Here is a 16,692-nt window from a genome sequence, read left to right as displayed (position 1 = left end):
GCGCGAAGGGGGGGGGGGGGGGGGGGGCGGTGCTGACCGCATCGGGTGACACCATTTAGTAGGGTGACACAAAGGCAAAAAAATAGCAAAATATTATAAAATGATAATTCCACTTAATAAATAAGTGATTAATTCGAGTGTCAAATAGTCTTTTAAGATTTTAAGAGCTGCAAATCGAAAGTTTAAGCGGGGGGGGGGGGTGCAAAATCGAAATTTGAAAATTTGTCCCCGGGTAGGGTCGCTACGTCTCTGGGGGGTGGGGTGACACCATTAAGTGCCGCACCGGGTGATACCGGACCTCGCTACGCCACTGAAATACATATACCATAATTAGCAACACCACAACGTGAAGAACATATCACACTGCCCTGATCGCCTGGCCTGCCCAATCCTGACCGACATATCCCCTTTCATCACACCCTCCCCGCCCCCGCAACCCAGGAACCCCATATCATATTGCCCCCATAACTGCATCTCCTTCGTCCTCATGACCCCACCCCTGTGTTGAAATACTATACTATATACTGATGATGATGATGTATTACCAAAGTAAATAAAGATGAATGTTACTTATGCGATTGAAATATTTACTACAAACACCCCTCATTAACCAGTTATTCTTAAATTCCTTTTTGAACCCAGACAATAACACGCACTCTCATTCTATACAACTAAACCAGCTCATACCAAACGATGATGGAAGACTTGCCTACCTAGCAGCATATTCCCCCCATCTCCTCCATCACCCGCATTACAAAAGCTACACACTTGCCGTTTACTTGGTGCGCAATACTTATTTCTTCGAGATTCTATTCTATTTTAAAAAGTTTAAGTAATTAAAAATTGATTAAAATCATGTCTATATCCCGAGTTGCCATCGGCCGTAGTGTTATATTAGAATATTCGAGAAAGTTTAGGGGAGATCACTCCCGTTTTTTTATGTTTATATAGATCTATAATCAAACCAAGTATTATTTTCTTTTCTCGAAATTTTTCAACTAATGACGTCATTGACTGCGGCGTGAAAAAAACTCCGAAACAATACATCAAAAAGACTTGGTGCGCAAAAGCAAACAGAGAAAACAGAAACTCACTAGGCGCTGGTTTACACGAGCTTTGAACAGACCCACCCTGCTAGGATACTGATATCCATGTGTAACCTTCAGCACCTAAACATGTTGCCCATTTCGGCCGACTGCCTGAAGTTTTGTACCAGGGTGTGAAGGCTAATCATTTATTGTGTACATCGAGCATACGAGCAAGCAGTTTTATGGCTCCTACACATTTTTTAAGGATGATCAACATTTTGGCTCTTGTGTGCTTGGGATTAATCTCGAAGGTTGAAGGTAAATCTGTCTGAACTCTAGACCCATAAATCTATATCTTTGTACTTGTAGACATCAGAAATCGTCACATCCGGTTTGCAGTTAGCATCAACCTAGAATCCGTACTTTGGTAGATCTATATGTAAAACTGACCTAATATCGTAACAAATAAGCATCATAACCCTTTCGCCATAACTTAAATGACTTAACAACTAAAGCACAGATGCACGTGAAGATTGGTCAAACAAACATTAGTGGCCGTAAACAATGCAGACCTCAAGAGTTTACTAAACACGGCCCAACTAATATTAATGGATTGGTCAAACAAACATTAGTGGCCGCAAACAATGCAGACCTCAAGAGTTTACTAAACACGGCCCAACTAATATTAATGGATTGGTCAAACAAACATTAGTGGCCGCAAACAATGCAGACCTCAAGAGTTTACTAAACACGGCCCAACTAATATTAAAGGATTGGTCAAACAAACATTAGTGGCCGCAAACAATGCAGACCTCAAGAGTTTGCTAAACATGGCCCAACTAATATTAATGGATTGGTCAAACAAACATTAGTGGCCGCAAACAATGCAGACCTCAAGAGTTTGCTAAACACGGCCCAACTAATATTAATGGATTGGTCAAACAAACATTAGTGGCCGCAAACAATGCAGACCTCAAGAGTTTGCTAAACACGGCCCAACTAATATTAATGGATTGGTCAAACAAACATTAGTGGCCGCAAACAATGCAGACCTCAAGAGTGTACTAAACACGGCCCAACTAATATTAATGGATTGGTCAAACAAACATTAGTGGCCGCAAACAATGCAGACCTCAAGAGTTTACTAAACACGGTCCAACTAATATTAATGGATTGGTCAAACAAACATTAGTGGCCGCAAACAATGCAGACCTCAAGAGTTTACTTAACACGGTCCAACGAATATTAATGGATTGGTCAAACAAACATTAGTGGCCGTAAACAATGCAGACCTCAAGAGTTTACTAAACACGGCCCAACTAATATTAATGGATTGGTCAAACAAACATTAGTGGCCGCAAACAATGCAGACCTCAAGAGTTTACTTAACACGGTCCAACGAATATTAATAATGGCAAATTAGAGCGTATTGTTCTGTAGCATCGGTCTGCCTGATTGCGTGTGTATAATGTGCATTTGTATTGATATATATATATATATATATATATATATATATATATATATATATATATATATATATATATATATATATATATATATATATATATATATATATATATATATATATATATATGTGTGTGTGTGTGTGTGCGTGTGTGTGTGTGTGTGGTTTGTGTGTTTATGTATGTGTGTGTGTGTTTGTATGTCTGTCGTTACTCGCTGAATTTCCACAGTAGATTCCATCCTATATTCTCTAATGTTCGCTAGTTTTGAGTTTCTAACAGATCAAGGAATTATAGATCTCAGCTGCAGCGTTGGCCAATGATAGTGAATAAACTATAACTAAAAATAGTTCAAATATGATACGTTCACAAGCTCCACATTTTCCCCCACTACAGGGCAAGCTTCACATATGGGAGTAGAATTTCAGGTACAGTTCCCATACATGCCTGAAGGCCAACCCATTCTTATGATGAACTCACCCATGCTCGACACGTTTGATGTTTATGTCACCGCTCCACTATCGGACCACCCCGTTTCTGAGAGGATATCAAGAAGTGACACCACCACGTCTATTGTCGCCAAAGGAAAGTTCTACTTTGGGATGACAGTGTTTATGCCGGTGTCGGTCCACTCGGCTGCTAGCTTCCAGGCCATACCAACTTCCGGTTTCGGCGCGGAGTACTATGTTCTGGCACCAAAGTAAGTCTTGTTTTGTTTCGTCACACAACAGTTTGTTCTGATACCAAAGTAAGTCTTGCTTTGTTTCGTCACACAATAATTTGTTCTGGTACCAAAGTAAGTCTTGTTTTGTTTCGTCACACAATAATTTGTTCTGATACCAAAGTAAGTATTGTCTTGTTTCGTCACACAATAATTTGTTCTGGTACCAAAGTAAGTCTTGTTTTGTTTCGTCACACAATAATTTGTTCTGGTACCAAAGTAAGTCTTGCTTTGTTTCGTCACACAATAATTTGTTCTGGTACCAAAGTAAGTCTTGTTTTGTTTCGTCACACAATAATTTGTTCTGATACCAAAGTAAGTCTTGTCTTGTTTCGTCACACAATAATTTGTTCTGGTACCAAAGTAAGTCTTGTTTTGTTTCGTCACACAATAATTTGTTCTGGTACCAAAGTAAGTCTTGCTTTGTTTCGTCACACAATAATTTGTTCTGGTACCAAAGTAAGTCTTGTTTTGTTTCGTCACACAATAATTTGTTCTGGTACCAAAGTAAGTCTTGCTTTGTTTCGTCACACAATAATTTGTTCTGGTACCAAAGTAAGTCTTGTTTTGTTTCGTCACACAATAATTTGTTCTGGTACCAAAGTAAGTCTTGCTTTGTTTCGTCACACTAAAGTAATCAATTTCATTGATTTGTTAAAGAATAATTCTAAAAAAGAAAAGTCAGCACCTTCTTGTGTTCGGTTATCGTAGCATGAATAGAAATTAGCATGTGCTTAAAAGCCTTTGGTTATTTTAGACTACTAAAAGGGTGGTGATAGGCCTAATAGATTTATTTTAAAAAGAACTCGAATACAGATAATGCAACATAAAATGTTTCACAAATAAAATATATGGTTCTAATTTAAAATAGCGTTCATATATTAACGATAAAAAACCTTGCGAACAATATAACCAGTGATGACTTGAATTTATGCGTGATGAATAATCAAAGTTCCAATGATCAAAGCCACTATGGTCAAGGCACTAATGATCAAAGCCACTATGGTCAAGGCACTAATGATCAAAGCCACTATGGTCAAGGCACTAATGATCAAAGCCACTATGGTCAAGGCACTAATGATCAAAGCCACTATGGTCAAGGCACTAATGATCAAAACCACTATGGTCAGAGAAAATATGTGTAAAGCCACTATGGTCAGAGAACATATGTGTAAAGCCACTATGGTCAGAGAACATATGTGTAAAGGTTCTCGTACCAATAAAATGTTTCTCACTATTCTTAAAACAATTCTGTAGTATAATATTGTTTTAAAAAATTAAACTTTATAATCAATAAAACAAATTAGACCGAAGTTTAAAGTTGTCTGAATAAACCCAAATAAAAAAATTCGTCTGTTACATTGATACATGGCCAATTCATACCGTGATATGGTCGCCTCTACTCTACAGACCCTAAAATCCAAACCCCCTCACGTTTTATACCCTGACATCCCCGCCCCTACGTTTCACACCCTACTATCCCCATTCTGTATCGCATACTCAAATGATTTACGACAACGTTAACTGGTGTTCATTTCTAACAGGATGGGGCCTTGGATTGTGCTCATGTCTTTAGTTGAGGAAAATGAAATCAGCGTACGATTTACTGAACCCATGGAGCAGCTAGAAAGCAAATTCACTGAGGGATTACTCTCTACTATTGCACTCAATAGGTGGGTAGCTAACTTTGGTGTCTACCCAATATGTGGGTATCTAACTTTGGTGTCTACCCAATAGGTGGGTAGCTAACTTTGGTGTCTACCCAATAGGTGGGTAGCTAACTTTGGTGTCTACCCAATAGGTGGGTAGCTAACTTTGGTGTCTACCCAATAGGTGGGTAGCTAACTTTGGTGTCTACCCAATACGTGGGTAGCTAACTTTGGTGTCTACCCAATACGTGGGTAGCTAACTTTGGTGTCTACCCAATAGGTGGGTAGCTAACTGTGGTGTCTACCCTATAGGTGGGTAGCTAACTTTGGTGTCTACCCAATAGGTGGGTAGCTAACTTTGGTGTCTACCCAATAGGTGGGTAGCTAACTTTGGTGTCTACCCAATACGTGGGTAGCTAACTGTGGTGTCTAACCAATAGGTGGGTAGCTAACTGTGGTGTCTACCCAATAGGTGGGTAGCTAACTTTGGTGTCTACCCAATAGGTGGGTAGCTAACTGTGGTGTCTAACCAATAGGTGGGTAGCTAACTGTGGTGTCTACCCAATAGGTGGGTAGCTAACTTTGGTGTCTACCCAATAGGTGGGTAGCTAACTGTGGTGTCTACCCAATAGGTGGGTAGCTAACTTTGGTGTCTACCCAATAGGTGGGTAGCTAACTTTGGTGTCTACCCAATAGGTGGGTAGCTAACTTTGGTGTCTACCCAATAGGTGGGTAGCTAACTTTGGTGTCTACTGCTACATTCTTGATCTCAAAGTTAAAAGTTGTCCAAGTCAGCAGAATATACTTGAGTGACGCGATTTATTTTCTCGGCCATTTGTAGAGCTTTAGATCAGGTCGCTTGGATTAGTTAGATTCTATAGTTTAATCTAATCACGAGTCATTTTCTCGGCCATTTGTAGAGCTTTAGATCAGATCGCTTGGATTAGTTAGATTCTATAGTTTAATCTAATCACGAGTCATTTTCTCGGCCATTTGTAGAGCTTTAGATCAGGTCGCTTGGATTAGATTGATTCTAAAGTTCCATCTGATCACGATTTGAAAAAAAAATTTGGTGTTATAAACTTAATTAATTTACATCTATATTAAAAGCAGACGATTTGATTAAATGTATTACAACTAGTCCTCTCAACCTTTCTTTCTTTAAATGTTTAGACAAATGTTGACTCATTTAAGATTGTGTAGTCAGATGTTATTGATTGAGTAGTTATCAATCCGAAATTAAATTGTGTCAGTTTTTTTAAACTCGGGATAAAATATTGAAATTTGAATTTCCCAACCAGGAAGGAGGCGTACATCATGCAGAACTGTACTGGAAGAACAGTCGGAGAGAAGCATCTTGGAGGTGAGTACTTCACGGGAACTTTAATTTTTTTATGGTAGTGTGAGTACAATGTGTAAAATGTAGGTGTAATGCAGGCAAATGACTTATTTACTTATTTTTGTGTGCAAGATTGTGATTTGATTTAGCTGACTTTTAATTGTTCCTGTTACGGACATTTTTGTTCGCGAATGAGATTAGCGTACGTCGCTGTAATATTTCATTACGTGACATTGATAAACACGACTACAGCAGCAGATTGTTCTTGTTGTGCATCTATGTGTAGTAATCTTACTAGATCTATGATGAGATGTGCATTTTTTTTAACTCGTGGACAGTCATACCCCAGACAACTAACAAAGTTGACCTACTTTCTTCTTAGCAATCACACCAGCTAAAATAACAGCGTTGTATTCATTCGGCGTTATTGTTGGCACTTGCGAAGAATACGAATTTGAATCGAAATGTCAGAGAAAGAATGTCAAGACCGCTGGTGGTGTAACGGCAGGTAACATACACAAATATACACACACACATACACACATTTATATATATATATATATGTATAATTAAAATTACTTATTTAACTGATGTTTCAGAAATGCTTATCCCCTCAAGAACTGGGGAAAAACAGTTTGTTATACCTGTTACTATTAACGAAGAAACACAGGTGATAAACGTTGCTGTTGGACGTGTTTTGGAGGTGAGTTGTTGAGCTTCCTTACACTCGTCAGGTGGGTTGTTGAGCGTCACTAAATTAACTAGGTATGTTGTTCAGCTTCACTACATTCAATAGGTGAGTTGTTGAGCTTGAGTATCTGGCATGTCTATAAGACACGCTGAGCCAACCCAGCTCTAATGAGTAGCTGGCATGTCTATGAGACGATCTGAGCTGAGCCAATCCAGCACTCAGAGTATCTGGAATGTCTATAAGATGCTCTGAGCCAACCCAGCTCTAAAGAGTATCAGGTATGTCTATAATCGCGCTGAGCTAACCCAGCACCTAAGAGTATCTGGCATGTCTGTAAGACGCTCTGATCTGAGCCAACCCAGCACTAATTGGTATCTGGCTTGTCTACAAGACACGCTGAGCCAACCCAGCACTGATGAGTATCCGCAGGCTTTTGTATTACTGACATCACTGGGGTAAAAGTATTCCTGCATCACTTACTTCATTGGACTCCAACCGGTTACCATCGATTATCAATGCGAAAAACAATTATATTCTGCAGGCTTCATTAAATCATCAACGTGCTTTGTCGGCTTTCTAAAGATGTATTGAGTTTATATTGTCGCCTTTGTTATATAAACAAATTTGTCAAAATATTTATATCAGTCCGTTTTCTTTGTCATTTACGTCATCTGGTCGTTTTTTGTCAAAGCACTGAAAAGATTTGGTTGTATTTATACCTTTTCAGTTCTCTTGGTTTCCTTAAACTTTCTTCTACTAATTCTCTCTAGACCCCCCCCCCCCCCAGGAACAAAGGGCTGCAGCAGTAGCGTAGCCAGGATTGTCTCATGGGGGGGGGGTTCAAATTTTTACGATTTGCACCCCCCTCAAACTTTCGATTTGCACCCTCCCCCCTCAAACTTTCGATTTGCACCCCCCTCATGCTTTATATATATACCAAGGGGTCTATGTGGGGGCTATGACCCCCCTGCTTACGCCACTGGGCTGCAGACAACTTCCCCACAGGACTTGGTTTTGGGCAGCTCTCAATATTTGCTCCCATGTTCGCCCTGTAGCGCTCGCCTTTATTTCTATTGTTCTTCTTTAGTATATTATCTATTTTGTCTTCTTGCTCATAGAAGCCTATTTACTTTTGTTATCTTATAAGCCTTTTTGCTGTCGTTATCTTATAAGCCTATATGCTGTTGTTATCTTATAAGACTATTTGCTGTCGTTATCTTATAAACCTATTTGCTGTCGTTATCTTATAAGCCTATTTGCTTTCTTTATATTATAAGCTATTAGCAGTCTTTATCTTCAAAGGGTATTTACTGTCTTTATCTTATAAGCCTATTTTCTGTCTTTATCATATAAGCCTGTTTGCTGTCTTTATCTTATGTCGATTTAATCTTTAATATATGCATTAACTTGTCGTCTTTGTAACTATCATGTATTTTGTCGTTTTTGTAAATGTCATGCATTTTCTCGTTTTTGTAAATATGTATTTTGTCGATTTTGTAAATATCATGTATTTTGTCGTCTTTATAAATATGTATTTTGTCTTTGTAGTCATTATGCATTTTGTCTTTTTTATAAATATCAGTCACCTCGACGTTGTCTTCGTGATGTAAGAACAGGTTTAAACAGGCTCTGCTTGTATGTAAGTTAGAAAGCTCTGATTGTATGTAAGATAGAAAGCTCTGCTTGTATGTAAGATAGAAAGCTCTGATTGTATGTACGATAGAAAGCTCTGATTGTATGTACGATAGAAAGCTCTGATTGTATGTAAGATAGAAAGCTCTGCTTGTATGTAAGATAGAAAGCTCTGATTGTATGTACGATAGAAAGCTCTGATTGTATGTAAGATAGAAAGCTCTGCTTGTATGTAAGATAGAAAGCTCTGATTGTATGTACGATAGAAAGCTCTGATTGTAGGTAAGATAGAAAGCTCTGCAGAAGTGAGGTATAATAGTATAGGTCAGTTAGGCATTGGTCAAGCAGAACCAATCAAATTGCCCGACAAATTAGAAAGGTCACGTGTGATGGTCAGCTGATCAACACTAGTGTTAGTGGGGGGGGTGTAGTCGGTCAAGCGTGTGAACATACATCAGGTATGTAAGCAGTTAGGCATAAATATCGTGACTAGATAGCTGAAGTCGACTAGCATAGACTAGCTAGGATGTAAGTGTCATAGTAGAAGTAGAGTGATTATATGTATCTAGAGTTGTGTATACAAGAAATACAATTAGAATATCTTTTAATTGGATGTGTGTCAGTTATTAGCTCCCACTGTAGAGATTCTGGCACAAACACTTGACCGTATGTAGATTGAGCCGTTACCGACAGAATATTCGATACACGGTTTCAGATCAATTTACATTTTTTTACAGAAATGTAAGGGATCAATTACTCGCATCAACGATGGGTTAGAGACCGACTGCGATGGTTTTGTTGATGAAGAAAGAGAGATTATGAAAGGTACTATAAATATACACTGTCTGTTTATTTACAGCACTATATACACATCAGTTAGATATAATAAATCAATATATATATATATATATATATATATATATATATATATATATATATATATATATATATATATATATATATATATATAATTTACCTGTATTTATATGTATATGTATATATATATACATATATATATATAGATGCATATATATATATATATATATATATATATATATATATATATATATATATATATATATATATATATATATATACACATAATATATGAATATGTATATATACATTTATGTACATATTGTACAGTAAATATACACGTACATGTAGGGACAAGTAAACGTACATATATACATTTACATTTATATATAAAATAACATATACATATACCTATTTATGTGTGTGCTTTACTTGCTTGCCATTTACATTTGACCTTACATGGAGCCAAAACAAAGTTTTGAAGGTATGCATGCAATTCATAGATGGTTGGTTGAACAAATGGAGGGACCCAGAGTTGTTTGAACAACACACAAGTCCGTTAAGGGAGGAAAAAGAAAAACGTGAGCAGGAAAATAACTGCCAACAAACCTGTTGCCCCTCCGTGATTTGCTTGTCAAGCACCACCATTGTTATTGGCCTGATCCTCTACGTCACGCTAATGTTCTGTGGTAAGTCATATTTCACTTGTATAATTAAAATATTAGTTTACATAATCCAAGACTATATTATACATTATTTTTTGTTGTCTTAATTGTTTTTTACAGTAGGAATCAGCATTGAATTTCTTAGACGCAGAAGAAATGCTTCGCTTGCTGAGCTGATGTCCGTTGAAGCTGACATTGTTAAACTCAGGGCTTTGTTAAAGACCGCTCAACGTGAACATATGTCTGAGGACCAAGCACAGTAATGTATTATCCTTGATAGCATAATATAGGGCCTACATAAATAATTCACATCAACTCTTTTGGAAAATTACATCATAGAACAAAAATATTTACATCAAACATTTTTATTTAAAAAACGCCACAATTATTTTATCAACTTTACACTTCTCTTTTGATATAAATAAAAATGAATGATTGCAATTTTATACAGTTGTCCTTCTGTTTTTTTTTTCATTATTTTTCTGTTTGTAAATACTATGACAGGCTTACAGTCGTGTTGAGTACATGACACGCGAGTACAGTATTTGATATTTTACATGTGTCTAACAACATCCATATCACAAATAATTGATTAGAGTTCACACGCACACATACACACGCCCACATACACACACCCACACACACACTAGCACACACATCCATCACAGATATTAAAGTAATATTTTCCACATTCTAGGGCGAAACTATGGGTATCGGAACTATTTTAACGCAATTACTACTAAGCGATGTTATTAAAATATATAGAAAAAGACAAAAAAAGTAAAACTGCCCTTTATACACAATATACTGTCGCTCATTGATTCCAATGTTCCTAGATTTCCGACTCTACCCACATACTTGTTCTGTGCCATTGGAGAAGGGGGGGGGGAGTAACTTCACAGCCAACATTTCAAAACTTAGGGCAATAGGATTCGTCAGTAAATGTGGAGAGCTTATACACGTATTCATGTGTGGGTAGCATATGAAATGTATTAAGTGAGGACACCATTATACAAGTCTGTATGTTTTGTTAGGGGTCGGCGTGGTCGAGTCGGTAAAGCTCATGGTTGCTAAACCGAAAAGTATCGAGTTCGAACCCTCGGGCAGATGAGGCTCGTTAGCTGAGGACAGCCACTCATCTAGGAGGGACAACTCCAAAATCAAACAACTGCTGCCTTGTAGTTTGTTCTTGGTTGGACAAGGGCTATGGAAGCAGGCTGAAATCGGATTCTCAATGGCACATAACTTATTGACACGTATCATTAATTGTGTTGGAGGCGTAGTCGAGTCGGCAAAGCTCATGGTTGTTAAATTCGAAAAAGTCTCGAGTTCAAACCCTCTGGCAGATAAAGGCTCGATCCCTTCCAACACTTAAAATAAAGAACGAAGAAGAAGAAGAGTTAGCATACAAAAGTGTGCAAGTGTGGATGGCGACATTTTTAACTGTGCATCACAGATTAGTAAAGATGGGGCATGGCAATAAAAGAAATAATTTTGAAAAGCCCCCTCCAGAAATCTTCCAAAGAACTCCTCCACACTACACCACATTTTGGTCTAGCTTAACTAGTTTTATCTTCACACTACACCACATTTAGGTCTAGCTTAACTAGTTGTATCTCCACACTACACCACATTTAGGTCTAGCTTAACTAGTTGTATCTCCACACTACACCACATTTAGGTCTAGCTTAACTAGTTTTATCTCCACACTACACCACATTTAGGTCTAGCTTAACTAGTTTTATCTCCACACTACACCACATTTAGGTCTAGCTTAACTAGTTTTATCTCCACACTACACCACATTTAGGTCTAGCTTAACTAGTTGTATCTCCACACTACACCACATTTAGGTCTAGCTTAACTAGTTTTATCTCCACACTACACCACATTTAGGTCTAGCTTAACTAGTTTTATCTCCACACTACACCACATTTAAGTCTAGCTTAACTAGTTTTATCTCCACACTAACCACATTTAGGTCTAGCTTAACTAGTTTTATCTCCACACTACACCACATTTAGGTCTAGCTTAACTAGTTTTATCTCCACACTACACCACATTTAGGTCTAGCTTAACTAGTTTTATCTCCACACTACACCACATTTAGGTCTAGCTTAACTAGTTTTATCTCCACACTACACCACATTTAGGTCTAGCTTAACTAGTTTTATCTCCACACTACACCACATTTAAGTCTAGCTTAACTAGTTGTATCTCCACACTACACCACATTTAGGTCTAGCTTAACTAGTTTTATCTCCACACTACGCCACATTTAGGTCTAGCTTAACTAGTTGTATCTCCACACTACACCACATTTAGGTCTAGCTTAACTAGTTTTATCTCCACACTACACCACATTTAAGTCTAGCTTAACTAGTTTTATCTCCACACTACAACACATTTAGGTCTAGCTTAACTAGTTTTATCTCCACACTAACCACATTTAGGTCTAGCTTAACTAGTTGTATCTCCACACTAAACCACATTCAGGTCTAGCTTAACTAGTTGTATCTCCACACTACACAACATTTAGGTCTAGCTTAACTAGTTGTATCTCCACACTATACCACATTTAGGTCTAGCTTAACTAGTTTTATCTCCACACTACACCACATTTAGGTCTAGCTTAACTAGTTGTATCTCCACACTACACCACATTTAAGTCTAGCTTAACTAGTTTTATCTCCACACTACAACACATTTAGGTCTAGCTTAACTAGTTTTATCTCCACACTAACCACATTTAGGTCTAGCTTAACTAGTTGTATCTCCACACTAAACCACATTCAGGTCTAGCTTAACTAGTTGTATCTCCACACTACACAACATTTAGGTCTAGCTTAACTAGTTGTATCTCCACACTATACCACATTTAGGTCTAGCTTAACTAGTTTTATCTCCACACTACACCACATTTAGGTCTAGCTTAACTAGTTTTATCTCCACACTACACCACATTTAGGTCTAGCTTAACTAGTTGTATCTCCACACTACACCACATTTAGGTCTAGCTTAACTAGTTGTATCTCCACACTACACCACATTTAGGTCTAGCTTAACTAGTTGTATCTCGGCATTCAACTAGTAAAAAAATGTGTCATTTGCAATAAAGTTTTAGAGTGTAAAGTAAGAATAAAACATGCAATAATAAGGTAGTACAAGATGACATAGATGGACAATAATAAGGTAGTACAGGATGACATAGATGGACAATAATAAGGTAGTACAAGATGACATAGATGGACAATAATAAGGTAGTACAAGATGACATATATGGACAATAATAAGGTAGTACAAGATGACATAGATGGACAATAATAAGGTAGTACAAGATGACATAGATGGACAATAATAAGGTAGTACAAGATGACATAGATGGACAATAATAAGGTAGTACAAGATGACATAGATGGACAATAATAAGGTAGTACAAGATGACATAGATGGCCAATAATAAGGTAGTACAAGATGACATAGATGGACAATAATAAGGTAGTACAAGATGACATAGATGGGCAATAATAAGGTAGTACAAGATGACATAGATGGACAATAATAAGGTAGTACAAGATGACATATATGGACAATAATAAGGTAGTAATAGATGACATAGATGGACAATAATAAGGTAGTACAATATGACATAGATCGACAATAATAAGGTAGTACAAGATGACATAGATGGACAATAATAAGGTAGTACAAGATGACATAGATGGACAATAATAAGGTAGTACAAGATGACATAGATGGACAATAATAAGGTAGTACAAGATGACATAGATGGACAATAATAAGGTAGTACAAGATGACATAGATGGACAATAATAAGGTAGTACAAGATGACATAGATGGACAATAATAAAGTAGTACAAGATGACATAGATGGACAATAATAAAGTAGTACAAGATGACATAGATGGACAATAATAAAGTAGTACAAGATGACATAGATGGACAATAATAAAGTAGTACAAGATGACATAGATGGACAATAATAACGTAGTACAAGATGACATAGAGATGGATGTTAACAGTCCAACAGAGACAGGTGCTGGCAGATACCAGACAGCCAACATTTCTTGTAACATGCAGGTACAGTTAAGATACAGATGCTTGCAGATACCAGACAGCCAACATTTCTTGTAACATGCAGGTACAGTTAAGATACAGGGCGTCCTGTTAACATGGCTCTCAAAGATGATTTAGTCTCTTACAAGAAAACTACACAAATCTATGTCACACAGTCCACCACTCATCAAAGTTCCAGACATAGAACTAATTTCGATCATGAGGTAATCTTAATTCATTTTCAGATTGTTCTAAATAAATTTGATGAAACTGCATTTGATTCAATACTAAAAAATATTTTATTTAATTTAGTGCAAAGGAAAATGTAATGCATAACGTAATGAGAATTACCCCAATTGATAATGAACTAATGAAAAACAGCGTTGTAAATAGGCCTACATATTAAATTATTATTGTGAACACACAGGCATACCTTTCGGGTGATCCGTTGCGTAGCGCAACATAGATCTATAAAACATCAACAAACGAGTTACAAAACAAGACTGAATGAAACAAAGGCTCGTTGAGACTAAAAAAAAATAATATTAGCTACACTATCTACACAAAACACAGTCTATTCTAAACACAAAACACACAAGCTAGTAAAACTATGATACAGCGGCTAAAAACTAGTATAGATAGACCTAACCTATACTAACCTTGGAGATCTGGACGAAACTGTGGACATCACACACGTTTTCATATACATTATATACCCTTTCATAAACTGGTACATACCTGACTATTACAACTCACAGCACGAGAACTGAACAAGGACGAACGGGATAGATTACCATGAAACAACATTCACCCCCCATTCATCCCCCTTCACTCGTTCACTACAACCATAGCCTGAAGAAGTTAGCTGTAATGCAATTAATTGTAACATAATTGTTTGGTGTTCGTTAACATTTTGGACTGAGTTCGTTGTCTGTGATTATCAAAGGTTTTTACTAACACCACAGTAAGCAATTTTCGTGGACTGTGTCCGTAGTCTAGGATTATCAGAGTTTCTTCCAGACATCTCTTCGAGGGGGGGGGGGGAGGGGGACGTATTTAAAGAACTCTGAGTTGGTTCCCCTTCCCCCACCTCACCACCTAAAACAGGACAGGCCTTGTGAGTGGAGCGAGATTAAAATCACACCTAGGTATAGGTAGGATAATTGACCTAGAGTGTCCGGACAGTAGTGAATGAAGTTGATCCCCCTAAAGAGGGGTGAGATCAATACAGTGATCTAACCCATACATTATCATAATGTTAAAAATTATCTTTAAAGAACGCAAAAAAAACCAGTAGCTAATTAAAAAAATGAATGATCTGAAATGCAAGAACAATATTTTAGTTTTTTTTTTTTTTTAATACTTTTATTTGCAATTAAAACAAGTACATCAACATCAAATTTTTTAACATAATTTTGAACACCAAATGAAAACGAAAGGTTTTGCAAATGTACATAATGAATATTTACATGATGTCATGTATTTGATTATAAAAAAAAATTTGCAAAGGATGACAGTAAAAGAGGTGAAGGTCAAATGAAAGTGTCAGAAGTCTGGGTGGGGAGAGGAAAGGAAATTTTTCAGAGAGGGTCAATGGGACAGTGAAGCATTTTCTATGTAGGAAAACAACTTAAGTTGACTAGTTGAAAGGGTGTTGTAGTGGTCGCATTGAGTTTTCAAAAGGTTGCAGTGTGAAAGATGAGGGGAAAGAGACAAGATTTAGAACTTTAAATACGTTCTGGATATTGATGTTGCGGTATTACTGATTTAAATGTTTAAAACAATTGAATTAATAAAAAAAAAAAAAATAAAAAAATCTACCCCCTCCTCTCTCCCCCTCTATCCACTTTACCCCCAGACATGATAACCCCACAATCCCTTTAACTGTTCCAATATTTTAGTTATATGTATTCTATTATTTAGAATGTTCCACCTAAGTTTGCAAAGGGTAATTGTAATAACTTTATGCCATCTCTGATTTAAAAAACTGTCATTATGCTGTAATATTTTAGCATTTATAGAGACAACATATATATATATATATAAAATTCTGATTTTAGACAACATATTCTTGTAAATAAAGTAGCGTTTAGATATTTTATTACATACTAAAGTAATTATTGCTCTCTTGTGACATTTACTATTAAATTTGTAGATTTATAGATATTTATATTCAGAGATTGATTATTTCCCCTTGTTTGCTTGTCTTAATTAACATTCTAGGAATCATTATGTAACATTGGTTATTTTTAACAAGGATTACAAAACAGATGATGTTGCGTTCATTCTTTTTTGTTGTACTGTGTGTATAATTTGTTATTTTGTTTTGTTTAGAGTGATACATCATTTGTTTAGTCAGCCTGCATTGTGGGGTTTTTCTTATTTCTTCAGAGTGCTACTTTCAATTTATTTTACATCATAGCGAGCAATGACGTACAGCTAGCATATATATATATATATATATATATATATATATATATATATATATATATATATATATATATATATATATATATATATATTATTTTTAAAAAAGTTTCTTTTGATGTTAAATTCAACATGCAGACGTCCATATGGACCCTTGAATGACCACTAAGACAATGAAATCTGC

The 16,692-nt window shown here is 36.6% G+C and overlaps 1 protein-coding gene across 1 annotated transcript; it reads left to right on the top strand.

The window, feature by feature from the left end:
• The first annotated feature begins 1,126 nt into the window (after positions 1-1,126).
• Positions 1,127-10,449, top strand: LOC131946153 (uncharacterized). Its single transcript, XM_059306804.1, has 9 exons — positions 1,127-1,346; positions 2,888-3,191; positions 4,757-4,885; positions 6,163-6,224; positions 6,583-6,708; positions 6,800-6,903; positions 9,261-9,348; positions 9,843-10,028; positions 10,125-10,449. The coding sequence occupies exons 1-9, from the start codon at positions 1,271-1,273 to the stop codon at positions 10,265-10,267; spliced, it is 1,218 nt and encodes a 405-aa protein (XP_059162787.1). The 5' UTR covers positions 1,127-1,270; the 3' UTR covers positions 10,268-10,449.
• Positions 10,450-16,692: the final 6,243 nt, after the last annotated feature.

The sequence above is a fragment of the Physella acuta genome, unplaced genomic scaffold (assembly GCF_028476545.2).
Source record: "Physella acuta isolate Inbredline_101_S28 unplaced genomic scaffold, ASM2847654v3 ptg000544l, whole genome shotgun sequence".
Lineage (NCBI taxonomy): Eukaryota > Metazoa > Mollusca > Gastropoda > Physidae > Physella > Physella acuta.
This window is presented reverse-complemented; position numbering and strand designations above follow the sequence as displayed.

Bases quoted from the DNA above. Each gene is read 5' to 3' on its own strand.
- LOC131946153 (XM_059306804.1), top strand. From the start codon at position 1,271: ATGGCTCCTACACATTTTTTAAGGATGATCAACATTTTGGCTCTTGTG. The intron at 1,347-2,887 runs GTAAATCTGTCT...CCCCCACTACAG, and splicing joins ATTAATCTCGAAGGTTGAAG to GGCAAGCTTCACATATGGGA. The intron at 6,904-9,260 runs GTGAGTTGTTGA...ATTTTTTTACAG, and splicing joins CTGTTGGACGTGTTTTGGAG to AAATGTAAGGGATCAATTAC.